The sequence below is a fragment of the Chaetodon auriga genome, chromosome 16 (genome assembly GCF_051107435.1).
Source record: "Chaetodon auriga isolate fChaAug3 chromosome 16, fChaAug3.hap1, whole genome shotgun sequence".
In the NCBI taxonomy this organism is placed as follows: domain Eukaryota; kingdom Metazoa; phylum Chordata; class Actinopteri; order Chaetodontiformes; family Chaetodontidae; genus Chaetodon; species Chaetodon auriga.
Window position 1 is genome coordinate 16,910,734 of NC_135089.1, and position 16,162 is coordinate 16,926,895.

Consider the following 16,162-nt stretch of genomic DNA (forward strand, 5'->3'; position numbering starts at 1 on the left):
TACACCGCGTGTATGACGTCATGTTTCCAGGGAGAAGACGCCCTCTGGTGGACGGTGTCGGTAGCGCCCTGCTCCTCCTCCCCTCTCTGATCAACAACCAGCTCGGTGATATCATATGCTGCCTAAACCTCTACACAGAAGCAAAATGGCCGATAGTAAACTAAACGATCATACAGCGTCTGACAGTCATCAAGGGGTTATGCATGTTTTGTTTACAGCTTGAGAACTACAGTCGCTCAAAAAGGATAGTCGCCTTTCCTCCGTTTTTCTACGATTAACATTTCGCCTCTCGGTGATGTCATTTCTTATTCAATTTAGCCTTGGAAGCCTCGAAGAACTAGCTCGCTAGGCTAGCTACCTTGCTAGCCTGCTAGCGGTAGGTCTGCAAGAATTTTTGCACAGAAGCACTTTATGTCCTGTGTGATTCCCGAGGTGAGTATTTAACATTAATGTTACGCTCCTTGGTAGCTTTCGTTGTGTATCTCCTGATAGATAACAATAGTTGTTTCCGCTTTTACGGAGCCAGCGATATTTGGGTTTCAGTTTTGGAAGAGCTTCGCTTGATACGCGTTGCAATGCTGAAGAAACGTCCCTGAAGTTCGTCGTTTAATTTGGCCCTGTCGACCGTTAGTACTGATCGACAAGCCTGCTAGCCGTCAGTTCGCGGACTTGTTCGTAACGTTCGTGTTTTTTGTGCCAGCTGCAAAGTTACGAATTTGAACAGTTAGTAGGCTAAACTAAATGCGCCGTGTTTGAAAATAAGGCGCATGTCGTTGGCTAACATTACGTGCCTGTTGTTTGCAGTCAACTGCGTAGAGGTTAGATTGGTCGCGCGGGGCGACAGAGGCACCTTGCTCCTGGACTGCCTACCGCCGCGAGCCCCCAGCTCCCCGGGTCACGGCACAGTGCTCACCAGCCGCTTTAAACTCGACTAGCATTAGCTAGTTGCTCACCCGACTGAAGCCCTTCTAGTGGTCCCGTGTAGCTGCACAGCTATTGCTTACTGGCCTGTTATTTACACGAAATCCAGTTTGTTTGCTCCTGATGCGACCGCAGGCGTCTGCCTTTGGGGGGGTTCTCACATACTAAATAAACTTACTGTAAAGATAATGTCAGTTGCTGCATTTAAATAGGGTACAGTGAAGAGTTAAAGCCATAAGTTGTCTAGTTAGCTCACATTAGCGCTGTGTGACATGGTGCTAATTATGTGCAGCTTAGCTAACAGAAACACCGGGCCGAGTCGTATTTACAGCTCCCTGGTATTTGAGATCCCTTTAATCTTCCGCATGCATTTCTAAAGCCCCTTGAAGTATATTTTACCTTCCGTAAAAACGGGCTAACGTGACTTGGGTTTAAGTGTTGTATTTTGCATATCTCATAGGTTTAACGTTACTTTTGGCAGGGTGGGAGGCAGGTGAGAGGTCAGAGAGCCTTCGTGACACTAAACAGATTAACTCACATTAAAGCTAGTATTCTGTGGCTCACGCTGCTATTAATGTCTCTACTGCAATGCAAAAGAACTTGACTTTTTCTGACATGTTTTAGGGCTTGAAGTCCCTTGTTTGTTTGACTGCTGCCTGTGTTGTCTGTTGGTTGGAATTGCAATCGTTTGCTGGTTAATGAATTATGCAGTGAGAAGCGAGGCTGCCATGGGCTGCTGTCAAGCTGTCTGTCCGTGGTTAACGTTACAGTCCTTACAGCACGGACTGTATAAGAGAATACTTGGCAGTAATTTGATAAAATACATATTATTCATTTTGAGTCGAACACTATAACTGTGTATGAAAATGCTATCCTTGTGTGAGCATTAAATTACTTTCTGTTTGGCCCAAGGTGTAACGTTAATAATTGAATGTGTACATTTCTCTGCACAGACAGGAGAATCAGGAAAGGGAGCAGTAGTTCATGGAAGACAAGAAAAAGAAGAAAGAAGATAAAAAGAAAAGGGAAACCTCTCAGAAGGTAAATAGTGTCACCGAAAACTCACACGTTGACTGTGTTTGATTTTGCAGAGAATATGTGCGAAATTCCCACTTCGATATCATTACGACTTATGGCCAGGATTGTTTTTGTAGAATTGGAGCTGATAACATCTCAACATGAATTTTCACTATTTTGTTTGGTAACCAGGGTTTTAAAGCTCAGAGCTTTTGTCATGCTTGGATATTGTAAGATTAATTTTCAATGTCCTGTTTAAATTTTTTGCGTGAACAGGGCATTGCTAATATATTTCCCAGCTGCAGTAGCATGACTAAAGCCTACAATGATTACATTTGTAAGTCCATGTAGATGTATGTAGATAGTGATGTCAAAACAAAATAACATTTTCTTCTTTTCTTTTTTTGCCATTAATTTGCCACCATCAAATTGTCTTCTGCTTTGTATCCGACTCACTTATTCTTTCTATTTTAGGTGCCAGAACAGAAAATCAAAGGTATGTTTTTTTTTCTTTTGTTTGTCACCATCACACTTTTACTTCTTTATCATTCACTATTCCATATGATAATGTCAGTGGTATGATGTCTATGTGTCATTAAAAATATAGTTTAATCAGCAGTAGCCTGTTGTTAAAATAACATTAATGTATTGTGATGACTGAGGGAATCATTGCATAAGGTTATGCACATCTATGCTCACTCTTTAGACAATTAAACTTTCCTGAGCTTTTCTTAAACTCTTAGCTATAGAGAAGCTTTACCTACCTGCAGCTGAGCGATGAAGCCACACTGTCTTTGTCTATTTGTCATACTTCTACCAGTGATTCACACCCTTCATTGTTTGTGTATTTCAGTGCCAGAATCAGCCAAGCCCCCCTGTTCCCAGCCGCTCACCACCCCAGGCTCAGTGTCCCCCAGCCCTGGCCCTGCTGCCCCCTCATCCCCCAGTCCTGGTGCAGCTGGGGTTTCTGCGCAAGTTCCTCCTGGTGGCGGGAACAATGCAAAGCAGCGAACTGCTGTGGCCAACGGACAGCCCTCCTCCTCCCCCTCTGGAAGCCAGACCTCCCAGCAGCAGCGATACATGTCCAGAGAGGTTCCACCAAGATTTCGCTGCCAGCAGGACCATAAAGTGCTTCTGAAGAGGGGCCAGCCACCGCTATCCTCCATGCTGCTGGGAGGAGGAGGAGGGGAAGGGGCTGCGGGAGGGGTTGGTGGAGGCAGTGGCTGGGTAGCCACCCCATCTCTCTCCTCACAGGGAGCAGATAGCCCCAATGCAAACACAGCTGGAGGCACAGGTGGGTTGATCTCTCTGAAAAAAACAAAAAAAACCCCATCAAATTTGATATGTAGTCCACAGAGTACCAAATCCCACCAAAAGTAGTGGTTTTATGTCTGAAAGATCCATTTTACAGTTTATCCAAAAGCCATGGAAAAGATTTTACAATAGTATACCATCGATCAGCTGACATTATGATATGGATATCACTATAATTGTAGTTGTGCATGACAACAATGGTATGCCAGTAATATCTCAGAATGGGACCACCAGTTTGTATGTTTTGCAAGTCATTGGTATTGTTAATGATTAAATTGTCAATTAAATGAATTGTCTCAATTTTCTCGATGCAGATTCCAACCTTGATTCATCCTCCGCTTCACCCACCAACTCCTCCTCATCCTCATTATGTGTCGCTGCTCTGTCGTCGTCTTCTTCTTCTTCTACTACTACTACTACTTCAACTTATGCAAATTCCACATGGGGGGCAGGCTCTGGCAGCCCGTCCTCTTCTCAGGGCTGCGGGAACGTGATTGTGGATGGGACTGACCTGGCGGACTGGCCTAGCATCCTAGGCGGGGCCAAATTGAGTTCAAATGGGGCTGGAGGAGGGATGCAGGAGCAAGACTGCCCCAGTAACATCAACAACAGTAGTGCCTCATGGAGTGAGAGAAACATCCAGCAGAAGGGAGGAGCGGTAGGAGGAGGAGCAGGGAACATGGACAATCCTTCCTCATCTCGTTCTTCTCCTCTTTCCTCCTCTTCCTCGCTTAATGAATGTGTTCAGTCAACTGGTGGTGTGTGGGGCTCTTCCACCTCTTCTCAGGTGGAGGCAGGGCTAGGATCAGCAGCATTTTACAATTCCAAAGTCTCCCATCTTCTTCCTGGGCCTCAGGAGAGCCCTATGGGTGGCAGCAGTAGTGTCCCTGGTGCCAATTTCAACCCTAATGTGAACCCCTCTGCCTGGCCTGCCCTTGTGCAGGGTGGGACATCATCTTCGGCTGGCGATGTCCTTCCACTTCATTCGTCCATTACTTCAGCTTCTTCGTTCTCTGCCAGCACCACCCTCATCACCACTCACTCTCTTTCATCTGTGAATCAAACTGGTCTCCATCAGCAGCACACTGAGACAGCTGTGGAAGCCAGAAGTGGAGAACAGCAGCAGCACTTAGGAAGCCTGGGGCCAGAGTTGGGTTCAGGCGGGGGAGCACAAGGAGCAGGACCAAATCAAGAAGATGGTGATGAGAGGGACTGTGGGGTTGCTAGTGTTGAAGGAGAAGGGAGTGGTAATATTTCTGGCTCTTCCACTTCCTCCTCTGCTGCCTCTTCTTGGAGATCCAGGCCTCTGGTGTCCTCTGACCTTAGTGCAGGTGCCTCACAGGCAGACGGATGGGGTGGAGGAGGTACTGTAGCTCAGGGGCAGGAAGGGAATGTGTGGGGCTTTGGTAGCCAGGGTGACAAGGCAGGGTGGGGCCGGGGAAATGATGGTGGCTCAAATACCCCAGTGGTATCTCAGGGAGCGTGGGAAGGAGGCAGTTCAGAAACAGAGTGGGGTGGCACAGTGGGAGGTGCAAGTTCGAGTAACTTAGCAATAGGAGGTGGAAGAGGAGGAGATGGGAGCAGCAACAGCAGCAGTAGTGGAGGCAGTGTAGGTATTGGTGGCAGCATTTTGCAGGACTCTGCCTCACCAAAGTTTTCAACTATGACAAAAGCCTGGGACAATCAGAAAGGGATGGAAAGTGGGGACAGTGCAGTTGGGGAGTGGGGCGGGCAGGGTGGAGGCACTGGAGGGGGAGGACCCTCATCCTCTAGCGGAGGAGGGTCCATAGCTGGAAGTGGTGGAGGAGGCAGTGATAGCGGACAACAGCAGGAGGGAACCTCATCTGAATGCCGCAGTTCCAACAAGACCTCCAATGCTGAAGTGGCCTTACTCAGCATGCTCAATCGATCAGACCTGGACCCCAGGGTTCTGTCTAACACGGGCTGGGGACAGACCCAGATTCGACAGAATGTGGCCTGGGACCTGGACACCACAAGAGGAGTAGGAAATAGAAATGAGAGAAGCACTTCATCTTCCTCTACATTCTCATCAGCAACCATGAACACTACCACTAGTCGCAGTCCTGGGTACCCGTCTAACACCAGTTCAATGAATAATGATCTATCTGCTGGCAGTCACACGACCAGCCTGAACTCCGGCACTGCTACAGCGAGGGATGGTTGGGATGGTGGTGTTACACAGTCCACCAGTGGTCCCCACATGCCTGGTGGCACTATAAGGAAGCCAGGAACGCCAGAAGAAGATATGGAGGGCAACCAGGGCAAGGCAGCTAGAGGCTGGGGGGATCACCCACCTGAAAAGCAGGGCAAAGGATGGGCAACTGAAGAACAGCAATGGGGGGATCGCAGAGGTAGAGGAGGGAACTGGATAGACTTTGGAGAACAGGGTAGTGGGTGGGCAGATGGTTCAGAGGATAAACAGGGCAGGACAGGAGGATGGAAGGGGACTGGAAGAGGGGAGTCAGGTGGTTGGGGAGGAGACTGGGGACAGAGAGACTCTATACCTGGAGGTGGGAGCAGTGATGGGCGAAGCAGAGGTGGAAGCAACTCTGATGACGGATCCTCCTGGCTTAATTTGGATGAAGGGGGATCCCAGCGAGGAGGATGGGGTGGAGATGTAGGTGGAGGCAAATCCCATCAGGACTGGGGGAGTACCAAGCCCCTCACAGCAGCAGCAGCACAGATACCAAACAGCCAAGTGGCACCAATGAAAGCCCCAAATCAACAGCAGCACCAATCACAGGGCCAGCAGCCACAAGGAGGTCCCATGCAAGGAGGATGGAACAGTCGGTCCAATGTTGGAGGTGGAGGTCCACCATCCAAGAATCAGAACCAAAGTTTAGGCTGGACCTCTGGCCCAATCCCCCAAATCTCTGGGGCTGGGGGTGACACCCTGGAGCCCAGTGGTTGGGAAGAACCTTCTCCTCAGTCCATCAGTCGCAAAATGGAAATAGATGATGGCACTTCAGCCTGGGGAGACCCAACCTGCTACAACAGCAAGAATGTGAATTTGTGGGACAAAAACAGTGCTACGCCCGACCAAAGCCACGGTCAGCAGGCCCCACTACCCATGCAGCAACAACCACCAAGAAGGCAGCAGGGGATACAGCACAGCAGGGACGCAAACCCTGGCAACACTGCAGTTGGTAAGCAGAAGGTGTACCGTTCATTAAAAAAAATGTGCAAGCCACAACCAAAGTAGATTGAGAATCAGCATTTAAAGTGGTCTTAAAGTATTGCAAAAGTAGCAGCAATGTTGCAATCAAGGGTTTTTTGTCTCCTTGATTCTAAATACCAGGAACAGCTGCTGAGAAGCACAGTATTTGCTGATGTCATCCCCACTGACATCTCATTGACTCTTGGAATTAGAATTCCACATTTAACTCGTCTATTTCTCTTTGGCATATTCTGAAGGCTGGTGTTTAATTTCTTCTCCAGGTCCAGGTATGTGGGGAGGAGGAGGAGGAGGTGCACAATCAGTGGATAATGGTACGGCTGCTTGGGGCCAGACGTCAGAAGCAGCGACAGGTTGGGGTGATCCAGATGAACCCGGCAAAGCTTCTGGCTGGGGGAACCCTTCACCCAATCCTGGTAAACCTGGTAAGAATAGAAAAAATTTGTGTAATTCAAACTATTACAGTATGTGAGTTCTGAGTTATTGATGTTCTATCATTCTGGGAGGTGATGCTGAGTCTTGAAATGACTGCCGATATTATCATAATCATGCTGCTTCGAATTTTGCTGCAGGCACCAAGTCAATGGAAAGTTGGGGTGGAAAGGGAGAGGGTTCAGTTGCAGCCTCCCGCCACCCCAGCTGGGATGAAGAAGATGATGGTGGTGGAGGCGTCTGGAACAGCACGGGCTCCCAGGGAAGCAGCTCCTCCTTCAACTCTGGAGGCTGGGGTCAGACTCATGGAGCAAAGAGAGGCAACATCAAGGTAAAAGGAGGTTCTAGGACACACAGACAAGTTTACATGGTCTCTCTTGGTTCATTGTATAAAGACAAAACATTTTCCATTCTGTTTGGTAACTTCCTTAATATTGACAATCGTTTGCATTTTTTGTATTCCCTTTTTTGACTGAGAGTAATGTTTGAATTTCTTTCCTAAAGAGTGGAGGAGGGGACAGCTGGATGAACCCAGTGTCACGGCAGTTTTCAAATATGGGTCTTCTGGTAAGATGTTAATTCGTAAATTTCTAGCTACTGAAAACAGCAGTCTTCCCGTGTTTTTCTTAACATTTTACTTTGATATCTGTAATATTGCTTTTTGTTTCATCAAAATTTGTGTCACTCGTATTGATAATGGCATTATGGTGGATGGATTATCAGTGAGGCCTCTGTTACTGTCTTATGAATAAGTGTGAGGTCACTAAATTACTTTGTTGTTTCTTAGGGCGACGACCCAAGTGTTGACAAAAAGATGGAAGGAGACAAGAGAGGAATAACTGACTATAATGGAGAGATGCGGAGAGGAGGAAGAGGGGGAGGTTACCGCATACCTAGTTCCAAAGACATGGGTCCTGTTGACATGGGGCCCTATGGTGAAAAGGTATGAGTCTGTCTTTTATATCATCAACGTCTGCCACAGAGTTAGATTCAAAGTTTGAGTTGTGCTTAGTTGAGGACTTTAAAAAATTACTTAGAATTGAGAAAACCTCACCACAAATCTATTGCTATTGTTGTTTGGTTTCCATTGTACTCCAGATGGGTGGCCATGGAGTGTTTGTTGGCAGTGGCGGAGGGATGCCTCCACCTCGAGGGATGCACCAACCTGGCATGCATCCAGTGAACCCCTCCCAGGGGTTACGTGCTCAAGTGCCTCATCAGTTCCTGTCTGCTCAGGTCTGCTGTCTTCTGTCTCTGATGTTATTAGTTATGATGAATGTTGTATAGTCCCCTGAGTCCTGCCAATGTTCACACAAATCAAAGTGTTGTTGTTTGTGTGATTTTCAGTACTAACAGAATATTGCTCATAATGCTGACGCTGCATGTCGAAAAGAGTTGGGGGTAAAGTGGCATGCAGCAAACCCATAGTGATGTGTTTTTCCTGTTAGTACACGCAAACAAATAGTTTGTGGGTCTTGTTACGTGTTGAGTCAATTTATTGATTGCCTGATCGCCTTGTGGTCTGGAAGTAAATAGTAGCTGTGGCTATGGCTTTTAGGCTAGAGGGTGGCTTTTAAGAGGTGCATAACACAATGTTTAGACATGAAATAATCAACTTAATTTTATTTATTTCCTGTGCATTGTATATTAACTGTTAATTTAATGGTTTTATTTCCCAGCAGTCTTCAGTTCTCTGTTTATCAGACACCTTGTAACCTTGTATCATTGTTTAATTGTTGTCTAATTCATCTGACAGTAATGCAGCACCACACTTGTTGCATCTTGAAGCCTCTTGACTCAAAATAGGATACTTCCCAGTCAGTAGTTTTTGATCTTACACACCTCTCACTAAGACTAGATGATGCGCACAGACTTTTTTTTTAAACTGAATTTCACTTAAAGTCATTCATAAATTTGGAGTGAGTGGAGCTCGATGAATGCGCTGTTCCTCTTTACTCAAATTCCGAGTGTCTGTATCAACAACCATACATGAAGAAATTCCTGTGACATGCAGGTGCCGGGTCCCATGCTGAAGCAGATGCCCTCTCCTGGTGGCAGTGTGGGTGGAGTGGTTGGAGGAGTAGGAGGTGTCGGTGGCGTTGGAAGTGTCGGAGGGGTTGGTGGTGTTGGTGGAGGAGTGTTCCCTCCTCAGATTTCCCCACAGCAGCTAGCAATGCTCAGCAACATTTACCCCCACATGCAGCAGTTCCATCTGGTACATGACTAACTGTTAGAATGTTGATTGTTGGATTGATTCATCACATTGAATTAAATATTTCATTGTTGTCTGTTTATCTGCCTGTGTGTAAGCCTGTATTGGAATATCTTGAAATACGTGGTCAGTTGTAATAAACCCATCCCTAATAACACACTCGCAGTGTCTGTATGTGAGCACTAGCTTATGTATTCTTTGTTTACCTCCATCGCTGACCATTTCTTCCCACTAACCCACAGGCTTGTCAGCTCCTGCTACAGCAGCAGCAGCAGCAACAGCAGCAGCAACAGCTTCTGCAGAACCAGAGGAAGTTCCCCCAGCCTCAGCCTCTCAGACAGCAGCCAGACCCACAGCAGGTAAACATGGTCATGTTCTGTACCACACCATGCAGTGTCAATTTCTGACCATCCATTGTACTTAACAGACATTCTGATGGATTTCTTTTCTCGAATCTTGTCCCTCTCAGCTGGCAAGGATTATGGCTATTCTGCAGCAGCAAAGACAACATCAGCAGAGTGGAGTTGGAGGAGTAGCAGGAGGAGGGAGCTCCAAACTTTCCCCCTCTCACATGGGAGGAGGCCTGTCCAAACAGGCCATGGTAGACTCCCTTCCACATCCTGGAATGGGGGGACCCTTATCAGACCTTCATGCCAAATCTCAAGGGATGTACTCTGGTGAGTCCAGCAGGCAAAGGGTTTTTGGGTTAGATGTGATACAGTTAGGTGAGCAGGTAAGTATAAATAAAACTGTTGTGAAGTGCCCTGTGGAAATAGAATTCATCCCAGTCCACCTGCAATAATAGAGTCTCAGCATCTTGTCGTTAGTCTGTCTGTTTGTTCAGGTGGCCCAATAAGAACCATCTAGTTACTGAATACCTATCTAACTTGTGTTAGCCCAGACACATGACCATTGTAATTGTTGCTATAACAACGGCCTTCCATTTTTAACAGCCTGTAGCCTTCAGCACTAAGTATAATCCCAGTGCTACTGAACACAAACTCCGGGGAAAAATACATGTGCCAGCTCAGCCAAAGGCTGTAATGAACCGAGTGTTAGTAAAATGTAATGTGCCCATGAGTGTTTATGTTTTTGTGCTCGTCAGGGCTTGCCCCCGGTGGTAACCTGTCAGGACTGGAGCTCAGTCCCATGATGGGAGGGATGAAGGACACAGGAGGACAGCAGTCCCGCTTCAAATGGATGATGGAGGGACACTCCCCAGCTCCATCTCCCCCTGACACAGCCCTTCACAAGAATGGTAGGATAACAGGTGGTTTGTAACATGATTTTCGCCAAGGTGAAATTCATGCTTTGGGAAAGCATGGCTCCCAGGCTGTTGTCAGTCTGGTCTTAACTGCATTGGTAATCACCCTCTTTCACAGTGTGTCTGAATGAACCGCTGAGACATATTCATGTTAGTCTGTTTGACCTTATTTCTCCTCTGTGTGCAACTCCCAAGGCCCTTTACCCAGTGCTATAAAAGTGAGAGGAGGATCCCCTTACTCCCAGTATGAAATGCTGGGTAGTGATGGTCTGGGGATTCCACCTCAAGGCTCTGCAGACAACTGGCACCGGACCCCTGGGAGTAAAATGGGGAATAAACCTGCCACATCCAGCTGGCCTCCAGGTGAGTGTGTCTTTCTCTGCTACATCTTACCAAAGTGCCGTCTCTAATTAGGATCAGAGAATTAGTACACAGGAGAGAACAGTAGACGGGTGTCAACCTGTCCAGAGGTTATGTGTGTGCACACAAACTGACTCAATACTTCTACTTCTCAGAAGCTATTGTGCTGTTTTCATTGAAGTACCTTACCTAAAGCAATCAAAAACAAACTAATTACATTCATTTGCTACTTGTTTTATAGCCATCCAGCATGTGCAAATCCTAAGAGGAGTTTTAGTCACATTGTCCCTTAATATACGACAGCAATAAACAACCACAGAATTTGGTTACATTCTTTTGGTGTCAATAAGTTTTCTGTTTTTGATGACAGAGTTCCAGCCTGGTGTGCCCTGGAAGGGAATCCAGAGTAGTGGAGACCCAGAGTCTGACCCCTACATGACCCCTGGCAGTGTTCTTGGCTCCCCAGGACCCCCGAGCCTCAACGACTCTGACCACCAGTTGCTGCGAGACAACATAGGTATCTGAGTGTGTTATGTTTTTGATGAGCGTAGTTTCCAGTTGCATTGACTTCTAAACTATTACTGACAAATCTCAACAAATCTTGACATTTGTAGTAACATGAGCTCCAATTTGGTCCCAAATAAAAGGAAAGAATAGATTAGAGGGTCTTACTTGTAGTGGCATTGCTAACTTTGGCTCAGCAGGCGCATGAAGCTGACAGACTGAATAAACGCATTTATTTTTATACTATTAACTTCTATAGATTAAATATTACTTTCTAAAGTAATGTTAAGCTTAAGGTCGTTAATAAAGCGAATTACTTTGAGTTCCCTGTCGAAGCAACGGCTCTTTCTCATGAGGATTAGGGCTGAGCAGTATATCTGTTCACCATTAACTGTTCTCACTGTAACATGATGGATATTTTATATGGTGAATAATGATACACATTTCTATTTTCTGAATTATTACTCCAGAGCAGCCACATTGATTTCAGTCAGACAAGATGGACTGCCAACAGAAAATTACATTTCCAGTTTGGCTTCTCCAGTATGATGAGCATCAACTGATGTAGTGCAATTAAAATTCCACAACTGGACATGAGCCTGAACATGCTTAACAATGATTCCAATGCTATTTTTAGCGTATCGTCTTTCACTCACTGACTCACACCCCATGGTTAAACACACACGCACAAAGTGAGGCATGCAGTGGGTGCAAGTCCGAACATTTTTTTCTTCTGCTAAATATCATGAACTAAGTTATGGCAACATGCTCATGGCGTTTATTGACAGAAATTCAAAGGGCAAAGGTTTGACAAACTCTTCCTCACAGGCTCCATGTGCAGTCCAGCTTTATAACAGCATGTGTTGCTTTGAGATAACCTTTTAATGTTTCGCAGGGCCAAACCCCACCCTTAACACCTCGCTGCCTTCACCTGGTGCCTGGCCCTACAGTGCCTCAGACAGTCCCCTCAGCAATGCGCACAGCACAGGTATATGCTTTGATTTGTTTGATTTTCCTTTTGCATGGTGACTCTTGAATCTCTTGTATCTAATTAACCCAGTTGTTACTTAGCTTTTCAATTTCTTTTTCTCGGTCACTATCATTGTGTTGTCACTGTATTTTACGGGTGTGCGAGTTTTCTACAAAGATGCCAAAGGAGCTGGCTATACTGTGTCCTCTCAACTCCTGTTTCTGTGGTCTGTTTGTCAAAACTCATTTCACCCTCTTTCCCCCACCTCCCCATTTCCTCTTCAGGAAAGTACTCGGAGTACAAGCCCAGCTGGCCCCCAGAGCCCATCGGACAAAACAAGTTGTGGAAGACCAATCGCAACAGCTCACAACTGCCACGCCCTCCTCCTGGCTTAACCAATCAGAAGCAGGCCTCGCCCTCCCCATGGGGAAGTGGAGGTCCGCGTTTGGCCCGGAGCTGGGGAGGGGGCGGGATTAATCAAGAGTCAAGATTTGGGCCAGGTATTGTTTAAAGAGCAAAGATTTCAGTCATTTCATAACTATTTGTAACAGCTGTATACTGTGTAGAGAAAGATCTTGACAGTGATATGATGACTCCAGTCTTAGATCATTATCGTGAAACCGAGCATTAAAGTTGTCTTTATGTAAATAAAGTAATCTTCAGCATAAACTTTGTATTTGCCATCAGCTGTGACATCTCCCACTAATCGATCCGTCCTCCTTTTATGTTTGTCTCTTCTCTTTTCCTTTTTCCTTCATAGGCTCAGCTTGGAGTGATGGTGTTGCCTCTAGAGGCAGCTGCTGGTTGCTGCTGAGCAACCTGACCCCTCAGGTAAGGAGTGAGAAAACAAGGGAGGGACAGGTTAAGAGGGATGGAAACTCTGAGAAGTAAATTAGAAACTAACTTGACAATTTTCAGGGATTTTGTAGCCAAAGTGACAACTTTTAAATATTAACCATGTCACTAGCGGTAATCCTGTTGTCTGTACACTGCAGAAGGTTGTGGAGAAGATCGGAAGAATGCTGTGCAGGCAATGTGGAATTACAATATTCTTACAACCCTTCAGTACAGCAGAAGTTATTATAGCTATACAGTAAAACAGATGCCCATACAGACTGGTCAGGGTTTGGATTGAAAAGCATTAAATCTCTGTGCTCATTCATCTGCATTCCCCTTCAGTCTGTCTTATGCAAATTGGACTGAATGATGCATTACCCCGCTGTAATTGGATTGTGAAGTTGGATGAGCCATTTAATCAATTAGGGTTTGCACAAATGACACTTGCATGACACTGCTGTGGGAAAAGCATAGAATTTAAAATGTTCAATTATAAGTCTAGACATTTGGCTTTACTCAGTGCTCATGTGCACACGCTTGCACAGCTCGTCTAACTTACTTAAGTGTCAGAATTACAGAACAATAGATCCACAGTGTACAGTCTCACTGCATTACTTATTAATAAGCTCATGGTTCTTCATACACATAATCATTGTTGCATAAGTTCATAGATTTCTTGACCTTTCTTTGGCCTTAAAATTGATGGCTCAAGATTGCAGACAATTACTGTAGCATTGTCACATCACACACAAACAATCTTTTACACTTGACCTTTATACTTTTTTCCTGTAGATTGACGGCTCCACACTGAGGACTATCTGCATGCAGCATGGCCCCCTGCTGACCTTCCACCTTGGCCTGACCCAGGGCAGTGCTCTGATTCGCTACAGCAGCCGGCAGGAAGCAGCCAAGGCCCAGGGAGCACTGCACATGTAGGTTAAACTGTAACCTCACTAATGCACATACTGAATACTAAACATGGAACACGCTCCTGTTGATCTAAAGAGCCTTGTTTTGTAAATCCTTCTCAGGTGTGTTCTGGGCAACACCACAATCCTGGCGGAGTTCGTGAGTGAGGAAGAAGTTGCTCGTTATTTTGCACATTCCCAGGCCGGAGGGGCAGAGGGGGCAAGCTCAGGAGGGGCAGCAGCCAGTGGGACGCAGGGTTCATCTGGAACGGGCACAGCTGTGGCCAGCAGTGGCGGTAGCTCCCCGGGGAATGAACGGGCATCAGCGGGCACAACTTCAGGTGGAAATGGAAATGGTGGTGGAGGAGGGGAAAGTGGAGCAGCGGTTGTAGGTAGCGTGAGGTCCTCTGGCTCTGCCTGGCAGAGTCTCGATGGTACAGGCAGTTCTTCAGAAACCTCCTCAGCCCAAGGACCCGGGCTGGGGATATTTTCCCAATGGAGCACCAACGGGGCAGGGGAAGGAGGAGGTGTCGGCGGTGTGGAGTCTGGGAGGTCTGGGCTCTGGGGTGGCATGACTGCGGGGTACCCCAGCAGCAGCCTGTGGGGGGCACCACAAATGGAGGAAAGGCACCAAATGGACAGCCCTGCTGCATTGTTGCCTGGCGACCTGCTGGGTGGAGGAGCTGATTCTATCTGATAAGCCCCCTCCATTTGTACGTGTAGGTTTGGACACACTGATACGACATACACTGGGATACATATGTACTTACTATAGCACACACACATCCACACAAACACATTTACATGGTATGCATATTAATGTAATACACATATATACACCTGCATACATATACATGGTATGCATATTAATGTGCACACACAAAGCAGAAATGTGAGACATGCTTACACACATTCTCGTGGCCAGACTTAAGCTATTATATAAACAAATGCAGGGACTGTTAGATGTGTATACAGCCTTTTTCCACAGATGAAGATTTCAACTGCTTAGACTTGAAACCTGAAAAAGAATGAAAAGTCAGTTGGTCTGAAAGACTTGACTGGATTGCAATGTGCTTAGTAAATAGGGGACTTTTCAACAGATTTACATACACATGCACTCACCAAATACAGACAAGCCTTCAGACAGATGGGCACTGTAAACAGCATTACCTTCATCGTATAAGAGAACTTAAAACTACTACATGATGTGAGGTTAAAGTGCAGTTTGTATTCACGTCCCCTTTAAAACGGAGACCGAATACACATGCAAACAGCTCTGATTGAAAACAGAACTGTATCTACTGTGTATGTTAAGTTAGTTTTTTCTGTTTTGTTTGTATGTATGGTTTTAATTTTTGAACAGTGAAAATATTGAAAAATGTCATTGTTCTGTTTTCAAAATGCTGACCTCCTACTGTTGTATCTCACGCACTCTTTCTCTGTTATTCTCTCTTGAACATGTTTGTTACTGTTGCAGTGATAAATGTTAAATTGCTGGCAGTTTGAGGCTATGTTGCATTTCTCCATGTGTCAATACTGTGTGCAGTATCATACACACTATACGGACATGAGTATGAGTGAGACTGAGACCAAGTAAATTAAACCACCACAGTTGTTGTGCGCGCGCACGTGTGTGTGAATGTGAAGATAGTGTGTGTGCGTGTGTGCATGTTACTGCCTGTCATAATGTGGGCAAGGCTGCTTACTATACAGAAGGTCTACAAAAATGAGTGCATTTGGTATACTGCTGACTGTGTGTTAAGAAATATTGGCACTAATGCTTTTTTTTCTCTCATTTGAAGTTTTTTTTTTCTTTTTCTTTTTTTTTTTTAAAAGCAGACTTGTCTTTTTTATTGTCCGACCTGCAATAATTAAAAAAAAAAAAAGAACATTTTAATGACACAAAGAGCTGAAGGCATATGCGTTGAGAAAATGGACATGCCAAATCTTATCAAACTGTGTGGAGTGGGAGGGAGGGGTGGGACGGGTTGTTTACAGATGCAGAGTAAGAGTTGCCGTACGTTTTTAATGTTCTGTTGTTGTGCATTCGTTTTAAATTAAGACAGGCTTTAACACTCCTGTTCAGTGTTTTCGTTATGAGATTTTACAAAGGAAAAATTTATTTAAACAAATGAGAACAAGATTAATAAAGATGAAAGTATTGGCTTCTAATCGCGTCCTTGTCATTTTTGTAAATTCTTTTTTTTATGTGTGAATTTTGGTCTCT

At 45.6% G+C, this 16,162-nt stretch overlaps 1 protein-coding gene across 2 annotated transcripts; it reads left to right on the plus strand.

The window, feature by feature from the left end:
- The first annotated feature begins 124 nt into the window (after positions 1-124).
- tnrc6bb.1 (trinucleotide repeat containing adaptor 6Bb.1) lies at positions 125-16,107 on the plus strand. 2 transcript variants are annotated; one of them, XM_076751980.1, is made up of 21 exons: positions 125-432; positions 1,875-1,962; positions 2,413-2,434; positions 2,792-3,232; positions 3,567-6,419; positions 6,712-6,873; positions 7,021-7,211; positions 7,385-7,447; positions 7,668-7,823; positions 7,979-8,116; positions 8,895-9,095; positions 9,335-9,451; positions 9,562-9,769; positions 10,198-10,350; positions 10,552-10,719; positions 11,087-11,233; positions 12,116-12,208; positions 12,475-12,690; positions 12,951-13,021; positions 13,820-13,959; positions 14,059-16,107. In XM_076751980.1, the coding sequence occupies exons 2-21, from the start codon at positions 1,906-1,908 to the stop codon at positions 14,630-14,632; spliced, it is 6,171 nt and encodes a 2,056-aa protein (XP_076608095.1). In that variant the 5' UTR covers positions 125-432; positions 1,875-1,905; the 3' UTR covers positions 14,633-16,107. The 2 variants fall into 2 exon arrangements, with proteins under 2 accessions (XP_076608095.1, XP_076608096.1); XM_076751981.1 differs by lacking the exon at positions 8,895-9,095.
- Positions 16,108-16,162: the final 55 nt, after the last annotated feature.

Bases quoted from the DNA above. Each gene is read 5' to 3' on its own strand.
- tnrc6bb.1 (XM_076751980.1), top strand. From the start codon at position 1,906: ATGGAAGACAAGAAAAAGAAGAAAGAAGATAAAAAGAAAAGGGAAACC. The intron at 6,420-6,711 runs GTAAGCAGAAGG...TTTCTTCTCCAG, and splicing joins CCCTGGCAACACTGCAGTTG to GTCCAGGTATGTGGGGAGGA. The intron at 13,022-13,819 runs GTAAGGAGTGAG...TTTTTCCTGTAG, and splicing joins TGAGCAACCTGACCCCTCAG to ATTGACGGCTCCACACTGAG.